This window comes from Arachis hypogaea, chromosome 15 (genome assembly GCF_003086295.3).
Source record: "Arachis hypogaea cultivar Tifrunner chromosome 15, arahy.Tifrunner.gnm2.J5K5, whole genome shotgun sequence".
Lineage (NCBI taxonomy): Eukaryota > Viridiplantae > Streptophyta > Magnoliopsida > Fabales > Fabaceae > Arachis > Arachis hypogaea.
This window is the reverse complement of record NC_092050.1, coordinates 16,629,190-16,655,001: the sequence shown is the minus strand read 5'-3', so window position 1 is coordinate 16,655,001 and position 25,812 is coordinate 16,629,190. Positions and strand designations below refer to the sequence as shown.

Here is a 25,812-nt window from a genome sequence, read left to right as displayed (position 1 = left end):
AGATTATTTAACATAACCGACTTTATCATACATATAAGTATATGAATGATAAATACATAAAATATTTAAAATATAGATATTGTGAAAAACGATTTTGACAAACTGTTTTACTCAAATTTTGTTAATGTTTTAAAAAAAATGTGAGCATCTCAATGTCGCAATTGTATCGTCAATAAGAATTAAAAATGATTGAAAATAATAAATAAACAAAAAAATGCGAGGTGTCGGAGGCAAATTAAATTGCAGAAATTAAAGCAAATAAGAAATTAAAGAGAAAATGAAGAAGGAAACATAAACGTAAAAGAGATGAACAAATAAAAGTAGAGAAATTTTATTAATAAAAACTGGAAATAAACAAATTACAAGTGTACTGTTTGAGTTCAGAGGAATTTGTATTTAAAAGAGATCATAATATTATGGTTTATGTAATATTTTTACTTTGAAAAATATTTTAAAATTTATATTAGACTATAATTATGTTTTAGTGTGTGTATTTATATTTTATGTATTATTTTATTCAAAACAAGTTTTCGGTTGAACTGTGGTCAAACCGGTTGAACCATGAATTATTAGTAGTTAGAGCGGCTCGATTTTCTATATAATTGACTTCTCACTAAATTAATAAGATAGATTTATACTCGATTATAATAATTTATTTTAGGAAAAAAGACAGATAAGTCCCTGACTTTTTAAATTTTTGACAAATACATCATTGACAAAATTTAAATACAAAAAATCCATGACTTTAGCAAACAGAGGACAACTTAGTCCTTCCGTCTATTTGCCTCTCATACACTAAACGGAACTGGTTGATGTGGCTGAAACGGTGTCCAGGTGTCCGTTACGGTACAACGTTAGAAGGGGAATAAAGTTCGAAGGACAAATAAGTCATTGACGTCATTTTGCAAATAAAGTTCGAAGGACAAATAGGTCCTTGAGAATTTAGTTCATTATACTTCTATTATGCTTCTATTATGAGAATTTAGTTTATAAAATTATGCTTGTATTTTGAAATCTAGTTAACTTGTTGTATTCTGCAATTTAAATTATTTGTATTAAAATTGCAGAAATTGGGCTTGTTCTGTTTCTACTTTTTTTTCTTAAATTGAATTAATTCAGTTTTAGTGCATTTGTGTATTATATTAGAATTTGTTAAATTGCATTAGTTCAGTTTTCATCATACTAGTGGCATTAGTTAGCATGAGTTCATTTATGCATCAAGTTAGCATGAGTTCATTTGTGCATCATTCATGTATTAAGTTAGCATTAGTGCATTTGTGTATTATATTAGAACTAGTATTTTTATCCATAATAACATTATGAGAATATTTTTTTTTAAATTATACTTCACTTTGTTCTAATAGTATAAATTATGCATGACACGAAAGATTTATAAAATCAAACTACTTTTACAAAAAAGTCGTAAGTTGACAAAAGTCTCTGATTAAAAAGACCAAGATATCTGCAGATAAAAAATTAAATAATAAGATTTTTAGTTATTATTTTTATATGAAAAAGTCTAATTTTTTATTAATTTTAACATTCGTTATCTAAAATTTAAAATAATTTAATGTGTATACTTTTACATTTAAAATATTTTAATTGTAAAAAAATATCGGATGACATATTTTGATTTGTCAAATTACTAATACAAAATATAATTATATATAGAGTAAAAATAGTAGAGAGAAATAGAAAAATGGAGAGAGGTATATGAGAGAATTTAGGAAAGGAGTTTATTAATTTTTAAAAAAAATATTTTCTCTCAATTTTAATAAGAGTGTCATGTGACACATTTGATTATTAAATTAGATGGTAATATATGATACATAATATAGGTATATTTCAATTAGATAGTAATATATGATACATATAGAAGCATAATGAACTAAATTCTCAAGGACCTATTTGTCCTTCGAACTTTATTTGCAAAATAACATCAATGACTTATTTGTCCTTCAAACTTTATTCTCCTTCCAGCGTGGCACCGTAACGGATACCTGAACACCATTTCAGCCACGTCAGCCAGTTCCGTCTGGTGTATGAGAGACAAATAGACGGAAGGACTAAATTGTCCTCCGTTTATTAAAGTCATGGACTTTTTTGTATTTAAATTTTGTCAGGGATGTATTTGTCAAAAATTTAAAAAGTTAGGAACCTATCTGTCTTTTTCCCTTTATTTTATCTATAACTTACCTAGGCGGCCTTTTCATATATAACACTATTAATTAATATAAGCATTTATTGTGACCATGGATTGAACAGTATTAAAGCAGATACAAATAAACACAAGAGACAATAATAAAATTTTGAATTTAGCTAACATGTGCTCTAATGATACAAGTTAAAATTATTAATTAAAAATTTTATTATAAAAAATTGTATAATAAAAAAATATAATTAAAATTAGTGTATAAAAAATTATTGACAATTTTAAATTTACAAAAAAAAAGAGAACAAACTGATAAAGGAACTAATTTGGTGCACGACATTCAATTTCAAAGACTAAAATGAGTCATTTGATGCAAAGTTAGGGACCAATTTGGTGCATATATAATGATACATAGTTGATGACACGTGGACACATAACATTGTGACACGTGGCATAATCATCCACGTCAGCATGCCACGCGTCGCTGATTGATACGTCATCATACTGTTATATGTGGCCAAACCATGAGGTGACACGTGTCACCAAAGACCATGTCATAAAGCCACGTCAGCGCGTCGTTAATAGAAAATTGGTCAGGGACTAATATGGTACAATTTTTCTAATCTCAGGACGTAATTGGTACAATTGAAATCTCAGGGACGATTTTGGTGCATCTCAAAGACCACTTTAAAAATTTAGTCACCAAAATACCTTTTTTATAACTCAAAAAAGTTAAACTTTAAAGAAAATTTAAAGTTTTTTCATAGATTCTATTTTAACATACTAAAAAATCCTTATAGCATTAGTTTAAAAACAAAAAATACGCTTGTAGTTCATATTTAAAGTACGATCAAATGGTTAAATTAGTCCCCAAAAGATCATTTGATTTTTAAATTGGTCTTTGAAAATTTTTTTAAATCAAACTCATTTTTTAAAGATTTTAAATTAGTCATGATAGTCCTTTCGTCACTTTCTTTGTTGATGGGATCAAAATTTGCTAATGTAACACGTTAAGTGACACCACAACACATACATAAGGGTGCGTTTGTTTACAGACGAGACACTGAGACAGAAATATTGAGACATAAAATCGTGTTTGACAGATTAGACATGGACAGAGACATTGTGTCAAGAGACACTGAATATTAGTGTATTTTGTGTTCATCCAACTAAGAAAGACGCAAAGACACTAACAATAAGCACAATTTATTTTTTATTTTTTCTTTTATCATTCTTGTTAATTTTTTATAATTATAACTCTTATTATTATATTTTTTCTTCCTAAATTTTTTGAATGAAAAAAAATGGATAATAAATTAGACTTTTATAATTTGTTTTAGTTTATCACCAAACAAAATACAAAAATACTAATTTATTTGTCTCTATCTTTTTTGTCTTGTTCTTAGTGTCTTTGTCATGTCCTATTTTCAAAATCGAACACAACCTAAGAGTCGTAATTGACTGATATCATTATAAATTTATGAAATTCAATTAAATCAAAGTCTAATTGAGGAGAGAACTTAAGGTATTAGAATTCATCAATTTGGGGTTCATTTGATCTAATTTCCTTAACTAATAATATTAATAGTCAATTAGGACTATTAGGTGTGTGTTGTCATGTTATTTAACGTACTACATCAATAAGAACGCCGTTAACAATGGAAGTGGCGGAATGATTAACATGATTAATTTAAAATCTTTAAAGGACGAATTTGATTAAAACAATTTTTTAGAAACCAAATTAGAGAACAAGTAATCTTTCAAAAATTAATTTGACGACCTTTTACTCTTTAAAGTACTAAAATATATTTTATGCATTAATTTTAAAATACTAAATTACACTTTTAGGATTATTTGAAATTCTTGTATTGCATTAAAAATTTAAAATATTAATTTAATATTAAAATAAAATTAATCTTAAAAAAATTAAAATACCCTTTTAGAATAAAGATTAAAATACTCTTTGAGAATAAATATTTTTTAATTATATTAGAAATTATAAATTTAAACTTTAAATTAAAACTAAAATACTCTTCTAATTAATTTTTATAAGAACACAACAACTTCTGGATGTTACTAAAAAAACAAAAATAATTTTATAAAAACCAATTCATATTATTTAATTATATTAGGAATTACAAATTTAAAATAATTTTAAAAATATTAAAATATTCTTATATTTAATTTTTAAGATATTAAAATAACTTTTTAGGATTAATCTTGAAAATAATAAAATACTTATTTAAAATTAAAGTTATTTAATTATGTTTAAAATTTTATATTATAATTTTAAAATAATCCTTTAGAAAAAAATATATTTAGCTATTTTTGTTTGTTTCGGTCTTTATGTTTATCTTAAATAAAAAAGATATTGAGACATAATTCAATCTTATACACTTTACCCTAAATACATATAAAGAATTATGTAATTTTTATCGTCTTTTAATTTTTATGTTCCAGTCTCTCTCTCAGAGTCTCAGTATTAGTCTATCATTCAAACGCAACCTAATAATTTTATTTATATTTGAAAAGTTACATTTAACTTTAGATAAATAACAAATGAGATTATTATTATTATTATTATTATTATTATTATTATTATTATTATTATTATTATTATTTGTTTGTTTGTTTGTTTTTTACGTAAGTATATATATTTTTTAATTAAATTTATATAATACAAAATCTTGTATTATTGTATTTATATTTAATATTATAATTTTATTTCACACGAAATAAAATTATTATATATTTATTTATTTATTACATGAGTATAATATTTTTTAATTAAATTTATATAATACAAAATCTTTTATTATTGTGTTAATAAAATTATTACATGTTTGTTTGCTTTTTACGTAAGTATACATATTTTTCTTAATTAAATTTATATGACACAAAATCTTTTATCATTGTATTCATATTTAATATTATAATTTTGTTTCACACAAAATAAAATTATTATATATTTATTTATTTTTTATGTGAATATATATATTTTTAATTAAATTTATCTAAACACAAAATCTTTTATTATTGTGTTCATATTTAATATTATAATTTTGTTTTACGTGAAATAAAATTATTATATGTTTGTTTGCTTTATATATATATATATATATATATATATTTTAAATTAAATTTATATAACACAAAATCTTTTATTATTGAATTCATATTTAATATTATAATTTTGTTTCACACAAAATAAAATTTATTTAAATTTTAATATTATATACATAATATATATTTATTATTATTTTTTTAATTTTAATATATCTTTTTTTTTCTCAATTTGGTGAATGAATTTTTAACTTATTTTTTATGTATTATTATTTTAATTATAAAGCCTAATTATTTTTTTTGTACAAACATGTTTTAATATTCATATACTATTTTTTTGCTTTAAATTTTAGCCCAATATCTAAAACTTATAAAAAAAATTTAAAACTTATAAAAAAAATGGTTAACCTGATTCACAGGTTATTGTTTTAAATCTATACCATTCAAATAAAATATAATAATGAGTAAAGTATCGTTTTTGTCTCCAACGTTTGGGATAAGTCTCAAAGTTGTTCCTAACGTTTCAACCGTCTTATTTAAATCTCTAACGTTTTAAAATTGGCACAATGTTGTCCTGCCGTTAAGGATCCGTTAACAGAATTGACGGCGGGACAAAATTGAGACAGTTTTGAAACATTAGGGACTTAAATAGAACGAAAACGTTGGGAACAAAAACGATACATAGAAATAAATTTTAATTTTATTCTTCAATAATATTAATTTTTTACTGTATATAATATTTAATTTTTTTAATCACATCTAAGTAAATTACACTTAATTACACTACTTTCATTCTAAATAATTTTTTATATTTTTATATTAACTTATAACTTTAAGTGTAAAATTATAAAATAAATTTATTATGATTAAGTATAATTTACTTAGATGTGATTAAAAAATAATTGAATATTACGTACAATAAAAAATTGAAATTATTGAAGGATAAAACTAAAATTTATTTCTATATATCGTTTTTGTCTCTAACGTTTTCGTCCTATTTAAGTCCTTACGTTTTAAAATTGTATCAATTTTATCCCACCGTCAATTCTGTTAACGGATCCCTAATGGCAGGACAACATTGAGTCAATTTTGAAACGTTAGCGACTTAAATAGGATGATTGAAACGTTAAAAACAACTTTAAAACTTATCCTAAACGTTGGGAACAAAAATAATATTTTACTCTATAATAAATAAAGAGTTTAGATTTAATGAATTAATAATGTGTACATACTTTGTACTTAGTAAGGAGTGTTTAAGATGAGTCCAATAATATATATGTGAATTTTATTTAAAAGAAATGGATGGGCTTGTTAAATTCCATGTATATTACATGGCGGACATAGAAAGGCTATTATAGGTCGTGTCTAAAATAGGTTTCTATACTCATCTTTAAGTATTATTTTTCAAGTAAGCTGAGACCTTATAGATATTAGGTCTTACGTTTGGAATCTCTAGCTTTTCATATATGTCTCCTCATATGTTTTCTTTTTTCACACTTAATTATTGAATAAACTAACCAGAAATGATATGTACCATATCATCACCCTCCTAGATATACGGAAGCATGCATGTATTCATCATACATGCATTATGCTAGTCCTTTCTAGTTAAAGGCTTAAAGCAAGAAAAATACTATTATCTGTCTATTATATATTATTAAAATTAGATTTCTTCGATTAATAATATAGTTAATATAACATATTTTTAAAGGTATCTTTTATTTATTTTATTTAATTTATTTAAATGTGTTAATTAGTTAATTATTTATTAGTTTAATTATTCTGTTAGTTCCTATAATTTTACAAAATTTTCAATTAGGTCCCTATACTTTTTTCCCTTTTAATTGGGTCCCTGCATTAATTTTTTTTTTCAATTGAGTCCCTACACTTTTTTTTTCTTTTAATTGAGTCCCTGCACTAATTTTTTTTTAGTTGGGTCTCTATACAATTAAGCCAATTACTATCAAGAGGGACCTAATTGAAAAAAAATTAGTGCAGGGACCCAATTAAAAAGAAAAAAAGTATAGAGACCTAATTAAAAATTTTGCGAAATTATAAGAACCAATAGATTAATTAAACCTTATTTATTTAATTTAGTTGAGATAAATATTAAATTATTTAATATTATTTTGACTATATCAATATAATTAATCAATTACATTAAGTATTTAATTTAACCGAAATAAATACATTAATTTTATTTTAATTTACAATAATTTTTTATCTTTTATATTTTGATTAATAATTGTTAAAAATATTATAATTAATTATTTATTTAATTTTACTGAAATAAATATCAAATTATTTAATATTTTTTGACTACATTAACTATAACTAATTAATTATATTAATTATTTGATTTGACTGGAATAAATAATATAAATTAATTTTTTTAATTTATATTAATTTTTTCATCTTATATATTTTGATTAATTATTTTTAAAAGTATTATTATTTTTACATGACATATTTATAAGATATTTTGTATTTATTTAACTTATTTTATCGATTCAAACTATTATAATTAATTTATTATATCAATTATTTAAATAATTAATACAAATATACGTTATTTAATTTAATTTATTGTCATGTTAATGTTTTTTATGTTAATTATTAACAATTTTTTTTTCATTTTTTCTTGATCTTAAGTATTTTTATTTTTTGTTTATAATTTTTATTTTTAAATATTTTACTCATAAATTATAAAAAAATGTCTACAAATTTTACCACAAATATTATTTAATTATTTTTAAAAAATAACATTTTAATATAAATATTTCAATTTAATTACAAATTATATATTATTATTAATGAGTAGTTGTTATATTTAAAAATAAATAAAATTATTATTCGTTAATTTTATTTCTTAATATTAAAATAGTTAAATTTTAAATTTAATTAACTTTATAAAATTTTTATAACAAAAATTACTTTACTTACTTTCATTTAAAAGTTTCAAAAAAATATTTTATATATTTGTGTATATCCTGCACGAATACACATATACTAGTTCTCAAAGGAAAAAAAGTTGGACAGAAGAAATTAAAATTTAAAATGAGTGCTCATATGTCATCAGATATCAGAATCCAATTTTTCTTACTCATTTGGTATTTATTTATTATTTATTTTCTCTAAATAAATTAATTAATAGACTCCACTAGCATAGAGCATGCATCAAGACATACTTTATTTTGTTGAAATGACATGAACCGAGAGCATAGCAGCAATCGAAATTCAGTTTTATGTCTATATAAAATATATTATATTATATTAGATTAGATAAAATAAAATAAAATTCGTTGGTTATGTATGTATTCCTTTCTTTTCCTTATATATATTTATATTCTCCCTTCATCTATATCTTTGCGTTTTAAATGTATATATAATCGAAGAAGCTAGCTACTGTACTCATCACGATACAGCAGAAAACTACTAAACAAAGTGGTAGGACTTTATGTTATAGCAATGGGAATGTGAATAACTTACCTTTACATTAAAAAAATAGAGGGAAAAAAAAGAAGTGTCTCATCATCACTTGTTTTTAAATTTGTTTAATTTGTTCTGTTCTTCAATTCACAATTTTCATATTTTAATCATCGAAAGTACATCGATCGACCCAAACCTAATCCTCCTCTTGCGCTTATAAAAAGCCCTTCTCTTCTCTCTTTTCCTCTCAAAGCATATCCCAGTTATTGCTTAGCATATATAAACACATCAATGCAACATATTTGATTTTTTAAAAACTTGTTTCAATTTCGTTTTTATATATAGTCCTTGCTCTCATTATACATTAGAAGAGGTTCAATATGATGGATGCATGGAAGGAGGTAAGAGAGAGCTTTCTTCAGTCCACTCATGGGTGACAATAAGATTTAATTAGCTGCCGACTCATTCATCCAAATGCTGAGTGAAGAGATAGATAGAGAGATACACTCAGTAAATGAGTGAATGATGCGGGAGACAAATTGAATCTTATGTTTCCTATACTTGGACTGAAGGGAGCTCCCTTTTTTTGTTCTTCTTCATATATATTATATTATCATTCATCTCCCATTTTAATTTACATACTTTTCTACTGATCTAGCTACTTTTTAATTTCCTCGGTCCTTGATTTATTGGATTTGGCATTAAAATAAAGCATATCTTATGACTCTTTATCATCATTTCATTATGTCCAAGGTAAGGTAAGTAAGTTATATATTAGCTTTTGCATGTGGATTAAAGTTGATAAAAATAAAAAGGCACATCCCCATTAATCAGTGCTTTATAGATTGCACCTGACCCTGGCCTTTTATTCAATATATAATTATTCATGTGTGAGCTTATAATAAGTTGCATCTCTTTGTATATCTACTTTATATTGGGTAATTAAAATTGTTCTTTTGTTGGGTTTACATGTTTTATGGTTAGTTGTGATAGTTTTGCAAGTGCAGGTAGCTAGGGTTAAGATTTGCAGGGCATGGCGGTGGTGGAAGCAACTTTCTTTTGTTGGTGAGAGAGTTGAGAAATGCATCAATGGAATTTATTATTGCAATTAATTAGCAAGTTCCAAGTTTCGAGTTACGAGTAGTGATTAGAGGGATACAAGTTCCGATGAGCCTCCCCTTCCCTAGTTCATGCACTCTCACTTGCTTCCAAGTTATTCCAACTGTCATCATCCACTTCCTATGCTCATACTTCACTCAAGCATTACAATTCCAATGTATTTTAATTTAATTCTTGCTAAATAAAATTGTGCTAGTAGTTATCCATGATCTTTTGTTTTTGTATAGTATTATTACTTTAATCATCTTGTTAACAAGATTCTTAAATACAACTTTTAATGATGTTCACGTTCACTCTTTTAATTAATCTTTTTAATTGTCTGTATATGCGGATGAATGGACGTTGTTTACATTTAGAGTTTAAAGACTGGAATCTTTTTTAAACCTGAGGTCTGGGAGGTGCAAAGATTTTGTCGGCGCCCTTACACATGTGATACTCTTAAAATCATAGGAATGAACTAATTAAGAACCAAGGATGTGGCAACATTTTTTATATACTTTAATTTTGATCCCATTTTTTGCTTTCTTAACATTTCCAAATTTTAATATATCAAAACTATGGTCAATTTTTATGGGTAACCGGTTAATTAGATCTATATGTTTAAATGAGTTTAAAAATTAATTATTTGTATGGAATGTGATCATTTATACTTAGTTAAAAATGTAAAAATCTCTTAAACATCAAAATTAAATTCATACTAAGTGAATTAGCGAATATGTTATCATGTGCAGACACCATTTGGCATTTGCCATGCCCTAAAATTTAGTAGCAGCATGTGTCCTTACTCTTAGGGTCAATCGTCCTTTTCATCACTATAAACTCACATAACTGCTAGATTTAGATTTTGGATATACGCAATCTGTCCTTAATTAGGTACCGGTGTGATTGGTGTTTCTCTTTCCCTCTAGATCGAACGGAATCTAACAGCACTTTCTTTCTACATTATCTTTCCCTTTAGTTTGCACCATCTTTAACCAACACTGCTAGAGGTAAAGACTAAAGTTGTTTGTCATGAACTGCCAATTATTTCCATTATTTTAATTAATTTTTAATCTTCACGTGCTAATCACCTAGCTACTAGCGGAACCTTGGGTTAATACGTTTATTTGATTAATATTCACATACACATATATACTACATGGTACCCATTGTGTTTTGTGTGCAAATAAATGCGTTTTGATTTCGCTTTATTCTCTGGGGCCTATGTGTTTCCATCCCATCTGGGAAAGTTTTAACTTTTACAAGTTAATTATTGGTGAAGTAGTGGATTTGCTTGATTTTATCATAAAGTCTTGTCCATGATCATATCTCAAGACATGGAAAATAAATATACCTTGATATATGTTATTAGGACTTCTTAGGAGCTATCCAAGACGCTTTTTCTCTGAGATAGAGCTAATTAAGCAAAGAGGGAAAATGCATTTTTGTGTTTGTGTATAATGTAATGCTATGATGAGGAGTTAATCTAAATTGATTTGACAATAACAACGTTATCATGGTCTTCTTTTCTTTCCTAGTGGAGAACAGATGGAAATGAAATATTTGCTCTTAATGTGGTATCTACTAATGGATTGTTAACACTTTCATTGCTTTAATTTTTAATGAATTAAAAGCCATTAGCTATCTACTACTTATCTTCTGTGCATATATCTATCAAGATGCTCCCATCATACATATCAAGGAATACCTTTGGTCCTTTGCTTTTTAGAAAATCTCAACCCCACTATTAGAGAACTAAACAAAATAAACTTAAATAATAACTATTGTAATATGCCAGAGATTTCTACGTACGCACTTATAAATAATCAAAGGAAATTCCCAAGACTTGGGGTTTGAAAAATCGCATGCCACATTGTAGCGCACAAAGTGGATGCAAATGTTACCCTAGCTAGCTATAATGTCACACCTCTTCTTTTTTCTCCTAACTTCATAAGACGAATATTATTAGTGCTTTTGTGTGTTGACTTCAATAATAATATATTCAAGCATAATTATAAAAAACATTCACGTTTTTTTTAAATATTTTTTATTTTTTTAGATATTGATAAAACTTTGGTGTAATTTCCAGTTATTATATTTTACAGTGTTTTTCAAAATTTTGGAAGCAGAACAATACGCAATAGATGTATTTAAAATATGGAAACTACTCAGATAAAGACGTTTTTTTATGATTTTTTTAATAATTAAAATTTAACACATATAATCAATTAAATCGTGTTATTTTTGTCAAAATTAGGTCAGACAAATTAATTTGACCGAAAAAATGGTGAATCAAATTTTGAATTTGTCTAAATTAATGTTATTTTTTTTTATAAAAAATGACTACAATACCCTTATTATAGAAAATAACTAAAATACTCTTATTATATATATTAATTTTGAAAATCCTAAATTTAGTCCTTTATTTCTCCGCCGTTATAGGATTAAAATTTAGAATTTTCAATATATATATATATATATATAAAAGGATATTTTAGTTATTTTTTTATAATAGTGATATTGTAATCATTTTCTATAAAAAATATTAATCTAGACCGGTTCACAATTTAATTTATTAGTTTTTCAACTAAATTGATTTGTCCGATCTAATTTTAATAAAAAAAATACTGTTTAACCTGTTATATGTGTTGAATTTTAATTATTAAAAAATATTTTTAAAAAAAGACGTTTTTGACATCTTTATTTGAGTGATTCCCTTAAAATATATACTTTATATATACTTGTGTGTCATTGTATCTTTCAAAACGGTAATACTAGGAAAAAAAAAACAGTCAAAATATTAATAAAACAAATTTTAACTAATTTTAGTTAAATTTTTTTTTGTTACCAAATATTTGGGCTTTCCAAAATTAGTATCTAACAATATGCATTGAAACAAAGGCAACCATAACAAGTTTACCTAATATTAATATACCTTTCAATCAATTTGGTACTACTAATCATATCTCTCCATTTTAACATACAAGCAATTATGAAAAGATAATAAAATATTGCAGGTTTGAGATTGTAAGATGTTGCATCGGTTGTATGCTAAATCCTAAATGTTATTATTTACCTTTTTTTTTTAGTCACTATTATTATTTACCATTGAATCGGGCTCCCTCCACTGGGCATGAAGTATATAGCAGGCTCATGTATCAATTTTCTCATGATCTAACTTGCATTGTGAATTAAGCAGACAACATTTTCATTGCATAGTTGATTTAGTTTAAGGAAATACGATCCCATACTACTTACTACTTTGATAGATTTCAGAGGATGATCCATTCATCGACTATATATACCACGATTCAAATCACGCTTCTTCAACATACACACGTAAAGCAAGACATAAAAGAAGCATCATGGTTATTGTGTGATCACTTTGTCTGGGCTGTTTTTTAATTCAAGATATATCTCAAATTTAACCAAGGTTTAATGATGAAATCCCGGTCGTAACTGCTTGACTAAAAAACACAGCACAGCACAGCACACAACATCTTGATTGATTTAAATGAGAAATTTGAAATTTGTGAAGCAATTTTAGTGATACAAGTACAAGTAATAAGGCTAAGATTGAAGAAAGGTACATATATAGAGGAGGAAAGTTGAATTGGCAAAAGAGAAATAAGATTTGATGTGACTTGTAGGAGATACGGGTTGGGAAAAATAGGCGATAAACACGACACGTTATTTGTAGATATCTGAATCCCTTTCTTTTCAGTCATACAAGAACTGAGGGGCATTGCTTGACACGCGACGCAATGGAAACTGGTATTATATAGTAATAGTAGTAACACAATAATTGAAGGGGGGAATCCAAAGCAGACTATTGCTGAATGCTGCTGCTCTTAGACAGGTTCATAGAGCCCCAGCACATGCCCATCAAGACACCGCATTGCTGCTACCTGATTCATCACATGCAAATCACATCACACCCTACAAATTAATTCAAATCTATTTGGTTAATTTATTTTATTTAGTGGCGTAAAATTGTTACCTTTCCATGGACCTCATATTTGATAGGGCCATCAAGTTCGGCTCCCAATGCTATTAGTTTTGTCACTGTACTGTTGATGTCTGTTACAGTGAATGATAGAAGCGACGAGTATCCCTTCTGTGTCACTTGCTCGCTGTATGTGAATAAAATAAAATATAATTAAATTTGAGTAGGAAATAGGAATGGGCAAATGATCGAACAGATGGAGAGCATGAGAACGAGATAAAAGAGATACAGTGGAGAATGCATGAGGGCGAGCTTAAGAGAACCAGATTGGAGTTCGGCCCAACGAAGAGTGCAGACGTTGGTAGTGAAATCCAACCCCTCTGAGTAGAACCGAGCAGCTTTTGGAACGTCTCTGTGTAGCTGCAGTATCCACCTGAACGACGCTGCCATGCCCGCAACCCCTCTACTTCACAATTCACATGCACAACGATACAACTGCTACCTTCTTTTTTTTTTTTTTCTCTCATTTGGAATAGACTACAGCTTTCATCTTGGGCCAGCCCAACTTTGACACTCTCTATTAGCTTGATATTGGGCCTCTACACCACTTGTTTGCTCCCTTCTCCCTATTACATGCTCTGTATTTTACTTTTAAAAAATCTGCCTGTCCAAAAGAAAAAAAATATGGTTCTCTGTTGAGTTTGATGTCACCTCGTATTAATATGAACAATTTGCTACAAGATGAACTACTTCACTTCCATATTTCTTATTAATTATTATAATATAGGGTGATATTACTTGCACATAAAAATTGGTGACTATTTAAACACAAATTATTATTATTAATATTATTCGATCCAATTATAAACCCTTGTAATGTTAATTAATTGACCAACATTAAGACGAGACATTTAAGGGTTCCTTGAGACCAAGATTCATGTAACATAACATTATACATGCTGGTTATACAAGAAGCAGGAAGACTAGACAAAATTGTAAGTTTGCCTTTTAACTTGTAAAAGGTCAATCTGATACGTTAAGACACCATTACACAACACAGCCATCTACAACTGGTATACAGAAATAACCCCACCCCGGACGTGAAATATGTAACATACACAGGTAAGATAAATATTATCAAGAAAGCAGAAAGGAGGGGAAAAAAAAAGAATGAGTGGTCTTCTAAAAGGAGCCCTTGAGGGCTTTCAAACGAGACCTCTGCCCCTTGGACCTTGCTTCCATGAGTTTTGCTCTCAAAGTATTCTCCTTCAATGCTTTGGGAGCCTCAGATATGCCATGATGATCTTGGGATTGGGGTGCAAGACTTGACATCCACTGCCTCACAGGGCTTGCTTGCTTCCTCCACCCAGCATTGCTGCACGATGCCTCTCCATGCATGCTCACGCCACTCTCTGATGCCAGTAGTTGACCTATGATCACATTATCAGTTATGTGATTCTTATTGGAGCTGTGCAATTCACTCCGGTTCATTTTCCGCTCCGAACCTACACTTTCTAGACACTCACCGTGTCCATGTTCGTACTTCTCAGATATAGTTCCTTCAGCTGCTCGTGTATCTGTTGTGCCCTTACCCTCTTCTGCATCAATTGATTGCGACTTCTTGTTTGAATTGGATGACATAGCCCAAGCCATCTGTTCTTCAAACTTCACTTGCAAGTTAGATGGGCTGCGATCTTTTAACCCTTCTTGAGTGACTGGTTTTTTCTTCCTGGCGTTGGACTTCAATGACTCATCAAGAGTATTGTCCGCAGGCTCTTCTTCACGTGCTTTAGCTCCTCTATTGTTTGGCTTATTTAGCTCAAAGCAGTTTGAATCACTGCCCGCGGAATCATCCTCATCGCCCACATCTCGTGGTGCACTGACAACATCATTAAGCGGAACTGATTCCAAGGAATTCCGGCGATCCCTCAACACCATATTTTCTGTACTTCTGCTATTTTTTTTGGCTTTAAGGAAAGTCTCGATTTCAAGGCTTAGTTTATCGACAATGGACTTCTTATCCGTAAAACCATTCTGGGCTGCTTCTAGCTGCATCTGCACACGCTCATCAAGCCATGATTCAGATATGTGGAGAATCAAACGGTCATTATCCATGGCTTGTACCTGATCCTTATCAGACTTGTGTTTCAGAGCATGCACCTCTTGCTCATATTCGTTTATTCCCCTAGCAAATTCATCGCAGAGGTCCTCCAACAATTTTCTTCTTGCTCTCTCTTGCTCCAATTCTTTCAGAGCAACAGTAAAAGAAGACTTAACCTCAGAAAACTCCCGAGCTAATTTCCTGTGTATGCTCTCTGACCTTTTCCTTAGTTTCCTTTCATCCTCAAGTTCATCCCTCACAGATTGAACGGCAGCATGGAGTCTATCTTGCTCCTTACTCTTCCTAACTAATTTTTCCTCTGCAATTTGCTTCATGAGATCATCAATCTCTTGTCGATCCACTTGCCGGTCCCGAAGCAACTCTTTGACCCTGATTCGTGCATGATCTAGCTCCGCTTTTAATGCTTTTATCAATGAAATGTTAGAAGCATGCTGTTCTTCCAAACTCCATATCCTGTTTAACACTTTTAGCAATTCTGTGGATGTTTTGAGACTATAACGGGACTCACCAATCCTTCCCTTAAATTCCAAGGAACTGCTAGGAGTTGCAGCAGGGTTATAAGGTGTCATCTGCAACACAAGAACAAATAACGGGCAAACACAATATGTAATATTGTATAATAGATTCAATAACAGATGAGCTGCTGGAATAGAGAATGGATAAATATTTGTCCATTGTTCAGTGTTCACATTGATCAAACGATAAATTATGAGCATATCATTTGCAGTAAATACTTTAAAACACACAATCTCACATATGAAGGTAGTTCTTGACAAAAACTTTAGTTCATCCAGCACTGATCTTTCAGAGCAAGAAGTTTTAGTGCCATTTTGTTCTTACAATAAATCTCCAAACACATTGTCGCAAACTCTTTACAGAAATTTCACAATTTAATTAGCTATCTTTCATAAGTGTTATTATGGCGGCAAACAAACAGCGGTATAACGGATACAGTTAGGTTATTTTATAATCATGAATAACTCTGTTTAATGACCAAAATTCTGCATGAAAGATACCTGCTTTCCGATAATATCAATTATTTATTGTATTTTCCATGATACATATTAGACCATAAAACTCCTAACCAATCACTTACATTGCAGTCATGAAAACCCTAGATCCATGATTACATAGGATGCCAAAAGGTACATCCCGCGGAAAAACCATGTTTACCATGAAAACCAGAGGAAAAGTTGTGTGCCTTTCCATTGTTCTAGATGAAATAAATAAACAAATAAGAAACGGGTTGTGGTGGTTGGGAGTTGGTTGATGCTTACCTCCATGGAGCTACCATAACTTGCAGGAGATAGAGGTTGCAGTGCATGGTTATTCTTATTTCTCTCAATTGCTCGATGATGCTGCATTAGTGACGCCGCAACATGCCTCCTCAAACTGCTTGCACTAGCTGGCTGATGAATGAAAAGTTTCAAATTATAGATCCATATCTATCAAAATGTTTGATAATGTCAACAGAATTACAACACGTCTCATTGCAATGACCAAGAAAAACATCACTTATTCTAGAGGAAAGGAAAGCACAATGATAATTACACCAAACAAGAAGGGGGCAAAAAAGCTACAACACAAAAACAATTTGAAAGAGGATGACAAGGAAAGCATTTATATGGGATCACCTACTAGATAGCAGAATAAGGAAGAATCTATGCATCTCCTTGAAGAGGATATGTCTCAGTTTAATGAGGAAATGTTGTCAGTGAGGAGTTAAAAATGAATTGCGGAAGCAACAATTCGGGAACAACCGAATAATATAGAGGACAAGTCAAGCTAGACATTGAAGGCTCAAAAGGAGTAAACAAATCATTTTTGTAACATACAAGTAGAGCACACAATTCTCCATAAATGTGGAGGATAACATGAAGAGTATTTTCCGGTACATATAAATTATAAAATAAAATAAATAATAACATGATACAAATATCGGAAATTGGGCCTATTATAAACGCAGAAGTAGAAAATCAAAGAGCATGAGTAGGAAACCCTTAAGAAAGAAATTAGAGCTGAAAAGGAAAGGAGAGAGCGTGGCGTACATGATCAGGGGAAGCGGTGGAAGCGTCAGGGAAGAAGTTGGAGATGTCGGGAGCCTTGTCCTTGTGAAGGTTGTAATGGTGGCGGCCACCAGGTGCAGCAGCGGGAGCGGCGCCGTTAGCACGATGCATTGGGAAGATAGGGAAGTAGTGGTGGAATTCCCAGAGAGCGGCGGCGAGCTTCCTAGCAGAGACGGTGGCGGAGTGGGGATGATGGTGTGGATTCAGAGAGTGATGCTGATGAATGATGTTGTTGTTCCCCCAAAGTAGCTTCCAAGAGGGCACTGGAGTGCAGGGACCCTTACTTTTCCCCACCAATACCCCTCTCTTCAACTTTTCTCCTAAATTTTCCACCTTTTCTGCTTCCCCTCCTTCACTTTTCCCTTCCCTTCCCTTTTTCATCTCTCTCTCCATTCTTTTTCAACCTGCCTTCTCTATTAAAAATATTTAAAATATATTTATTTCATCTTTTTATTTATTTAACCTTTGTATTTCCTGTATGAACTACACGTGGCTATAAAGACACTGTTTAGAATTGGAAGTCGATATTGTCAGTTCCATCGGAGCATAGCATGTTTGAGTTGAAGTGGAATGATTTTTGCACATGACTACATGAGATCCAGCTTCTTTATTGCAATAATCATACAACCCATGCAATTGCAATGCAACATTAGTTATTTAGTATACGTTGCCTCATACCTAGACTTTTCTCTACTTTTTTTTTCATCCCTCCCTCCCTATTCATAAAGTATTCAACAATCAACAATATTAGCCAACACTATTCTCCGTCTCTTTCTTTATTATCACACATACGCGGTTCAAAACTTAGTTTATTATTTGCCATTATTATTCGTTTGGCTCAAATGAATTATTGAATAAATAAAGAAATTATATTATGATTGAATAGAAAATTAAATAAGCAAAGCTATAAATAGTAATGAATTAATAATAATTTACTACCCCATAACGAAATGCTTAACAGGGGAGCGACAGATGGGAACACCAAAGTGCGACGAACAGGGCAGCTGCCTGATATTCAACTTGGGCCCACTTGTTCTTTGTTGGGCCCCATGACACTATGTCCACATAAAGGATCTAAAATTGGGCTTTAGAATAGTATTCCAAGCCCAAAGGAAACAGTGAAGGAGCAGAAAATGGAAAACGGTTAACATGGATGGAGAGATAAAGAAATGACAGTTGGTTGGTTAGGAATGGCGCAGGGCTTATCCTGGGAAAACAGCACATAGTCATGATTCCAAGTTGAGAGGAAGCAGAGTGAAGAAGCAGCATTGAAATTACAAGTTAGAAATGCACTCGCTATCTCACTCTCACAGCTTCCTACGCCCACTTGCATCGTTTCCCTCTTCTTCCGCTCATCGCACTTCCTACCTCACTCTTCACTCATCCTCTTCATCTTTCATCAGCTCGGCTATCTATCGCACCCATGCACCTTCAACAACCCCTAACAAACTTCGGGGTACAAGGGTAATTCCATCTGACAGTTACAACGGTTCCCATTGGGAATGTCAGTCATCCCCGCCACACCGTGCTGACGTGGCTCCTTCTGAGATTGACACCGATGATGGTTCATCCAAGGGGCATCTCAAGTTTCTACTCCTGTTTGGGTTCCTCGCACTTGGGGACTCTTACCCTGCATTTGCCGCTTCAGATTCCTTTCCTTTCTTCCATGATTTTGGTGACTTAAGCACAGGTTTTGCTTCAGTTAGGAAAATCTCCCTGTCACTTCTTCGAACATAATCATAATGCAATTTGCAGCTAGAGTTATTCTGTTGCAATTTAAGTAAAATCACTTCCAAATCAATTATTAATTACTGTGCAGCTCCAAGTGTAATATTTGATTACTTCTTGTCACAGGCATTTCTGTTAATCTTTTTCTCTGAGCTGGGAGACAAGACTTTTTTCATTGCAGTAAGTACACGCAAAACAATGTCCCATTCCTTGCAATATCACCAAAATAAATGTTGCAACTTACAACTCCATTGATTTGTGTATTTGATGAGTTGGCAGGCACTCTTGGCAGCTAGGAATTCAGGTGTTGTTGTTTTCATTGGCACATTTGGCGCACTTGCGTATGTTTTTCTGTTTCACGGTGATTTAGATGCCCTTTCAGTTTGTTCTCTGTTTTTATGGACTTCCTCATGATTACTCACCTTTAATGATAAACTCATACAATTATTATTCTTGCTGAATTTTTTTGAACAATTTCAAATAGCTATCTATGGAAGTCAACTATGCACTAATCTTCAAACTCTTTAATACCATTTTTGTTCATTTTTGCAGTGCAATGACTCTCATATCAGTTGTCCTTGGCCGAACTTTTCACTATGTTGATGAAATCTTGCCCTTCAGGTTTTTGCTATATTTCTTGGAGTTATTTATGAACTATGAATGATACATCTTGGTCATACTAGAAGACTGAATAGGAATGAATTTTCCTAGACTTCATCTTATGATTTATGTTGAGCAGGTTTGGTGAGACTGATTTACCTGTTGATGACATTGCTGCTGTTTGCTTGTTGGTAAATATCACATCCTTCTTTATTTGAATTTATTTGTGTTCGCAGCGACATGCTTTATTCCGATAACTTTCTGTTCTTAGACAAAACACTGTTAATTTGACACTGAATTTAATTGACTTCAGCTGTACTTTGGAGTCTCTACTCTCGTGGATGCATCATCAAGCGATGGCCAGAAATCAGATGATGAGCAGAAGGAGGTAAAATTTGGCATGTATTTATCAGCTTTCAAAGCATAATGTGTTCAATGCATTAATATTGATTTTAGGCCGCACATTTGATTTGTCACTTTGGTTGATTCATAGGGTTCTCTAAAATTCCTAAAATTTAATGTTTCCTATCTTAACCAGGCCGAGTTAGCAGTTTCAGAGTTTTCTGGAAATGGTGCTGGGATATTAGCAGCTGCTGGCACAGTTGTCAGTACTTTCCTCTTAGTTTTTGTTGCTGAATGGGGTGATAAATCATTTTTCTCCACAATTGGTGAGTATTAAATCGGCATCGTTCGAATACAAAATGTAATATTCATGTCAAACATTTTCACGGAAAGCTAAGTAATCAAATATATATGCGTGGAAAGAGTTTAGAGTGACAATTAATTTTGATCAGTACAATTTTTATTTATTGTTCGTTCATCTCAAATTGCAATACATGTTCTCTTGGTTCTTGTCCTGATATACTGAACTCACCTTCAAGATCCCCCCCTACTATTCAGCCCTTGCAGCAGCTTCTTCACCTCTTGGAGTCATAGGGGGAGCGCTAGCTGGTCACGGCGCTGCAACTTTGGTAAAACTATTTATCTAAGTTAATGCACAAATGATTGTTGAAACGCCTCTTGAAATTACCTGTCAGATTTTCTTAATTAGTGCTTTTCAATGCACGTTCTAGACAAGCACTGTTGTATTCCATAGCTTAAAACAGATTAGAGTCTAATAAGCATATATTTAATACACCCAGAAAGGTCATAAAATAAAAACAGGCTAAATGCCTAAATGCATGTAATTTACATTCCTTGAGCAAAGTGTCGTTTACTTTCTTATCACATATCTGTATGCATTGGCGGGCTTTCTATTCTCAAAAGTATATTTTGTTATATGCAGCTTGCTGTACTTGGGGGCTCTCTACTCGGGACATTTTTGTCAGAGAAGGTAATTTCTCTTGTAGCCTACCTTCCTGGTATGCTTTCATGGTTCTCTCTGTGCAAAAGTGGGCTCAATTTCATGGATTGGTCATCCTTTACGCATCCAATCATACCGATTCTTTAACCAGTGGGACAACCATTTGCTGTAAAATAATTTAATCTATGATCTACAAAATGCTTTAATTAATGCCAGAATCACAGCATAAAATCTAATAATCTATATCAACTTTATGAAAAGTGCAACATGTTATACAGATTCCTTTAAAGGGACCTTTATTAAGTCCCACATTCTCTAAATTGAAAGTATGATAGTCCTTATAAATGTAAGGCAACCCTAATTTCTTGAAATAGTTTTTGACATAAGGTTCACACCACAAATTTCACGCTCCTTATCTCTTGAGCTAATTTTTTTGGGAATGAACATGCTCTTTCAACCACATAATAGACAACCAAATGACGCCTCCCTTCTACTTGGTGCGGCTAATAGCTAGTACATTATTGTAACCATAAGATTACGAATATGCTGATGCTTTTCTAACCACACTTTATTCTTATGTTAATAGTGCTACATAGTTGAAGCGTGAACCTGCATTTGCGTATTTGTTTTTGTAATATTACTTAACACCTATACATACTAAGACATTCTTTTTCACTTTCCTCTTGAAGGTTATTTCCTACATTGGAGGTGTTCTCTTTCTCGTCTTTGCTGCAGTGACCCTATTTGAAATTGTGCAATAGAGGATAAAAGCGCAATGTAAGCTCATTACAAAGCCATCAAGAACGCACTTGTCTCCAGTGTTTTATACTTTTGTCGGAACTTCTTTTAGAACTCATCTTAATTGCGGCTAAAAATCTTAGTATCCGATCCATCAATAAGTGTGTTACGTATCATTATCTTTTGTAGAAATTGTTCATCTTCCTTTATGTGTAGTCCTCTTAAATTTAAGATCTCTTATGTTTATTTTTCAAGTGAAATGTTAATTACTTATTACAAAACACATTCTTTAATTGTTGTGGATATTGTATATTGAGATTTTTATAGATTAGTTCCATCAAGCACTGTACTGGTGACTGGTAACCCTGATATATTTTTCTATAGCTTAAGAACTTGTCTATCTTGTTGAACTCCATAAGTATGTGGCACTATCACAGATGAATGAACCTTTTCCTTCTACTGTCCATCATGCTTGAACTTAGCCATCTTTGAAAGCCTATCAACTTCCTCTACCAAGTAGTCAACCCTCGCCACAAACTCGATGATTGAGGAAGTGAAGTTGACCAGCGACAATGCTTCCGTACTCTCCAAGGCCCTCATCCTAGGTAACAAGTCTGTCGTTATCTCACTATCTTCTTCAGAAGTAGTTTTGAGAAGTAGATAAGAATGGAGCTGCACAGAATGTTGAAGCCTCTTGGTAGCACTGTGAACCCTCTTGACATGGGAGTTTTTCAGGCTCCATTTCATGCTGCTGATGTCCCTTCCTAGAATCCTTATAAGGTCTGCCACTTCGTTTGATACCTCTTTGATTTCTGACTCAAATAGAATTCGCAGATTGTACGGTGCCTGAAAAGTGAAAACCAACCATTAGAATGGAAGAACTTCATAATATAAGGTCATATGAAAATGATAAACATTTTTTTAACATAACTCAAAAGTTTGAATAATGTATATCTGTTGCATACAAAAATAATAGTTTCTTTCTATAGTCGCAAAAAGATTTAAAGATTCTCATACATGATTGTATTTAATTTGATGCAAATACTATGTAGTAAAGAGAGAATATTATTACAACCTGAATTTCTGAGTGTAGAATAGTATCAAGTGCCATAACTTCATAGGCACAGTGGCGTAACACTGCTGCAACTTTAAGATATTGTGACCATGGGTATAAAAATTGCAAGAATCTACCGTGTGGTGGCTCCCACTTTGCCGAATTAGCCTTGCAATCAGAAAATAGAAGATTGTCATGCACATTAGATATTGAAACTAAGATGAAAATATATATATATATATATAATAATAATAATAATAATAATAATAATAAAATGAAATACTATATATTTCAGGGAGCGAGTGCTCTTAGTACCAGCATTTCAAACTTTGGCCCAGAATTAACCAAGTTGCCTTGACATCTCTCATAAGGTAGTTCACCTAAAATCTCATCCATGCCATTGGAAGTGATGAATTCAGATTTGTGTTGTGATCTTTCTTCTAAATATTTCTTTACACATTCTGATAATATCATAAAAGACAAAAAGAAAATCATGTTGGGATATATATACATGTTGCAAATCAAAAGGATTATGAAGAAGCTTACCCTGGAGTGAATCTGCGAGTGAATCAAAGCATTTAACAAGATCGTTATGAAGCTGGTCACCAGCCCACATAGGATAAACAAAGACATTGACACACACTGAAATGATTCCTCCAATGGCGATTGAATACCAGCGATCCACCATACTCTTAATTGGGTTCCCCATTCTGTATCCGGAGATTATGATCATGCAGTAGCTTATCTGTATCGCCCTGAACCCGTACTCGTATTGCACAAGCCATGGCCAAATTCTCAGCATTGACGCTATGCTCGCTGTAAATATATATATATACATCTCCATATCATATCGTACATAAATTTTGGAAAACATGCATTGTATAATATAATTAATAAATGCATACCAACGAAGAAGATGCTAAGGCCAATAATAATAGGTTGAGCGACACTGCCACACCAGAGCGCTATATGAACAACAGCTATGGCCAAGATTCCCGCCAGCAAGCTTCCTAGTGCTCGATTAAAACCTCGGTTAAACGTTGCTCCTTCAAATATTGAATTCATCAAGTTGATTAATGATATCGATGGTGTAAGGTGCAAATATACATACATGAGTCCCGCTACAATGTGTACAATAGACTATATGAGTTACAAAATGAGAACATCACCCATAATATTTAAAATAACCATCCTACTCATCCCAGATGCTTAAGTTGATCGAAAAAGATTATATCTCTAATACTCCCTAAACCTCCATTGTATACATTGTACAAATATTTCATTAGCTCTCCATACTTTCCCTACATACATAGTTACTTACCCTTGTAATGATACCGTGTCTATGTATGTATTACTAGTCTTATTGTATATAATGGTGTTTGTTATGGTACCTAAAAAGTATTGCCTAATTATTAAAATAGGTAAAATAATTAATTGTAAATTTAAAAGTATAAAAGTTAAAAATTTTTAAATATTTTAAAGTTACCATAAAAAGTAATTTAAGTAAAAGTTAGACACTAAATAAAAAACACCATAGAATTGGCCATGTATAATAAGGAACATGTAACATGTTTGATAACAAAAAAAAAATAAAAAAATATTAAAATTTATTATTTTTTGTTTTATTTAATGTATTTTATAATAAATAAATATTAAATAAGATAAATTTTGATTTTTTTTTATTTTTCTAACATATATTAAAGACAATATTAGAAAGGTAAAAAAAATAGTCCAAATAAGATATATTTTTATTTTTTTTTTGTTATCAAATATTTTGATATATAAATTAAAGTAGCTACTTATATAAAAATATCTTTAAGATAATTTAGTCAAATCATTTAACAATTTTCAGTTATTATTTTTTATAATAAGAATATATTTTGACGTGAATAATCAGCATAAATTAAAGTATTTTGTTACTTACCAACAGTGTATTCGAAGACGATGATAGCAGTGATAATGGCCCAGATGATATTGGTGCCAAAGACATGGTAGGGGGCTTTAAATAGTGCTAATAGGGACACTACAACTACAGATAGTCCTGCTTTGAGGCCAAATATTACTTCATCTTCCTTCCAAATACACCAAACTTTACTCATGCTACATTTGACACTACTCTCAGAATCAGGTTTATTAGTAGGAATGCTAATTTCTATGCTATCCTTTTTCCCATTCATTCTCTACAATGAGTAATATATATAATAAGACTATACAAACTTATTTCGAGGAACCAACACAAGCTATATATAACTTTCCTTCTTAACTCTTCTTGAGAGTGTGTGTTTTCGGGTATTTATATACATCACAGATAAAGAGAGAGATTCAAAGAGGAAGCATAAGGTATAGTATAATGGAACAAGAATTGATACCATAATCAGTTTGAGAATGGAAATTGTTCACTACAGATCAGGAAAAAGTTTGAATTAACGAATTAAGTGAGTATTCGTAACAATAGGTTTCATATCACATCTTGATTCAAAATCTTAACTAATAAATTTATAAATTCTCTGCAT

At 30.7% G+C, this 25,812-nt stretch overlaps 4 protein-coding genes across 8 annotated transcripts; 1 reads left to right on the top strand and 3 right to left on the bottom strand.

Moving 5' to 3' along the window:
* Positions 1 to 13,231: 13,231 nt before the first annotated feature.
* Positions 13,232 to 14,234, bottom strand: LOC112749703 (uncharacterized). Its single transcript, XM_025798062.3, has 3 exons — positions 13,978 to 14,234; positions 13,743 to 13,875; positions 13,232 to 13,650 (listed from the first exon to the last, which is right to left on the bottom strand). The coding sequence occupies exons 1-3, from the start codon at positions 14,136 to 14,138 to the stop codon at positions 13,594 to 13,596; spliced, it is 351 nt and encodes a 116-aa protein (XP_025653847.1). The 5' UTR covers positions 14,139 to 14,234; the 3' UTR covers positions 13,232 to 13,593.
* A 364-nt stretch (positions 14,235 to 14,598) lies between these two features.
* On the bottom strand, positions 14,599 to 18,756 carry LOC112749702 (uncharacterized protein At5g41620). 2 transcript variants are annotated; one of them, XM_025798060.2, is made up of 3 exons: positions 17,859 to 18,756; positions 17,088 to 17,219; positions 14,599 to 16,379 (listed from the first exon to the last, which is right to left on the bottom strand). In XM_025798060.2, the coding sequence occupies exons 1-3, from the start codon at positions 18,267 to 18,269 to the stop codon at positions 14,871 to 14,873; spliced, it is 2,052 nt and encodes a 683-aa protein (XP_025653845.1). In that variant the 5' UTR covers positions 18,270 to 18,756; the 3' UTR covers positions 14,599 to 14,870. The 2 variants fall into 2 exon arrangements, with proteins under 2 accessions (XP_025653845.1, XP_025653846.1); XM_025798061.2 differs by having other exon boundaries at positions 17,088 to 17,215; positions 17,859 to 18,625.
* A 217-nt stretch (positions 18,757 to 18,973) lies between these two features.
* LOC112749701 (protein PAM71, chloroplastic) lies at positions 18,974 to 22,586 on the top strand. 3 transcript variants are annotated; one of them, XM_025798057.3, is made up of 10 exons: positions 18,974 to 19,577; positions 19,731 to 19,784; positions 19,884 to 19,945; positions 20,157 to 20,225; positions 20,344 to 20,395; positions 20,518 to 20,592; positions 20,743 to 20,872; positions 21,105 to 21,175; positions 21,490 to 21,537; positions 22,197 to 22,586. In XM_025798057.3, exons 1-10 carry the CDS (start codon positions 19,164 to 19,166, stop codon positions 22,266 to 22,268), a joined length of 1,047 nt encoding a protein of 348 aa, XP_025653842.1. In that variant the 5' UTR covers positions 18,974 to 19,163; the 3' UTR covers positions 22,269 to 22,586. The 3 variants fall into 3 exon arrangements, with proteins under 3 accessions (XP_025653842.1, XP_025653841.1, XP_025653843.1); XM_025798056.3 differs by having other exon boundaries at positions 21,086 to 21,175; XM_025798058.3 differs by lacking the exon at positions 21,105 to 21,175 and having other exon boundaries at positions 18,978 to 19,577.
* Positions 22,531 to 25,566, bottom strand: LOC112749700 (aluminum-activated malate transporter 9-like). Of its 2 annotated transcripts, none has more exons than XM_025798054.2 (6): positions 25,224 to 25,566; positions 24,205 to 24,345; positions 23,846 to 24,115; positions 23,615 to 23,760; positions 23,321 to 23,467; positions 22,531 to 23,091 (listed from the first exon to the last, which is right to left on the bottom strand). In XM_025798054.2, the coding sequence occupies exons 1-6, from the start codon at positions 25,474 to 25,476 to the stop codon at positions 22,702 to 22,704; spliced, it is 1,347 nt and encodes a 448-aa protein (XP_025653839.1). In that variant the 5' UTR covers positions 25,477 to 25,566; the 3' UTR covers positions 22,531 to 22,701. The 2 variants fall into 2 exon arrangements, with proteins under 2 accessions (XP_025653839.1, XP_072074818.1); XM_072218717.1 differs by having other exon boundaries at positions 24,205 to 24,420; positions 25,224 to 25,560.
* Positions 25,567 to 25,812: the final 246 nt, after the last annotated feature.

Bases quoted from the DNA above. Each gene is read 5' to 3' on its own strand.
- LOC112749703 (XM_025798062.3), bottom strand. From the start codon at position 14,138: ATGGCAGCGTCGTTCAGGTGGATACTGCAGCTACACAGAGACGTTCCA. The intron at 13,876-13,977 runs GTATCTCTTTTA...ATTCACATACAG, and splicing joins GCCCTCATGCATTCTCCACT to CGAGCAAGTGACACAGAAGG. The intron at 13,651-13,742 runs GTAACAATTTTA...GTGATGAATCAG, and splicing joins AATATGAGGTCCATGGAAAG to GTAGCAGCAATGCGGTGTCT.
- LOC112749702 (XM_025798060.2), bottom strand. From the start codon at position 18,269: ATGGAGAGAGAGATGAAAAAGGGAAGGGAAGGGAAAAGTGAAGGAGGG. The intron at 17,220-17,858 runs GTACGCCACGCT...TTCATTCATCAG, and splicing joins CCACCGCTTCCCCTGATCAT to CCAGCTAGTGCAAGCAGTTT. The intron at 16,380-17,087 runs GTAAGCATCAAC...CTTGTGTTGCAG, and splicing joins GTTATGGTAGCTCCATGGAG to ATGACACCTTATAACCCTGC.
- LOC112749701 (XM_025798056.3), top strand. From the start codon at position 19,164: ATGCACTCGCTATCTCACTCTCACAGCTTCCTACGCCCACTTGCATCG. The intron at 21,176-21,489 runs GTAAAACTATTT...TGTTATATGCAG, and splicing joins GTCACGGCGCTGCAACTTTG to CTTGCTGTACTTGGGGGCTC. The intron at 21,538-22,196 runs GTAATTTCTCTT...TTCCTCTTGAAG, and splicing joins GGACATTTTTGTCAGAGAAG to GTTATTTCCTACATTGGAGG.
- LOC112749700 (XM_072218717.1), bottom strand. From the start codon at position 25,476: ATGAATGGGAAAAAGGATAGCATAGAAATTAGCATTCCTACTAATAAA. The intron at 23,761-23,845 runs GTAAGCTTCTTC...TGATATTATCAG, and splicing joins ACTCGCAGATTCACTCCAGG to AATGTGTAAAGAAATATTTA. The intron at 23,092-23,320 runs GTTGTAATAATA...TTCACTTTTCAG, and splicing joins TTCTACACTCAGAAATTCAG to GCACCGTACAATCTGCGAAT.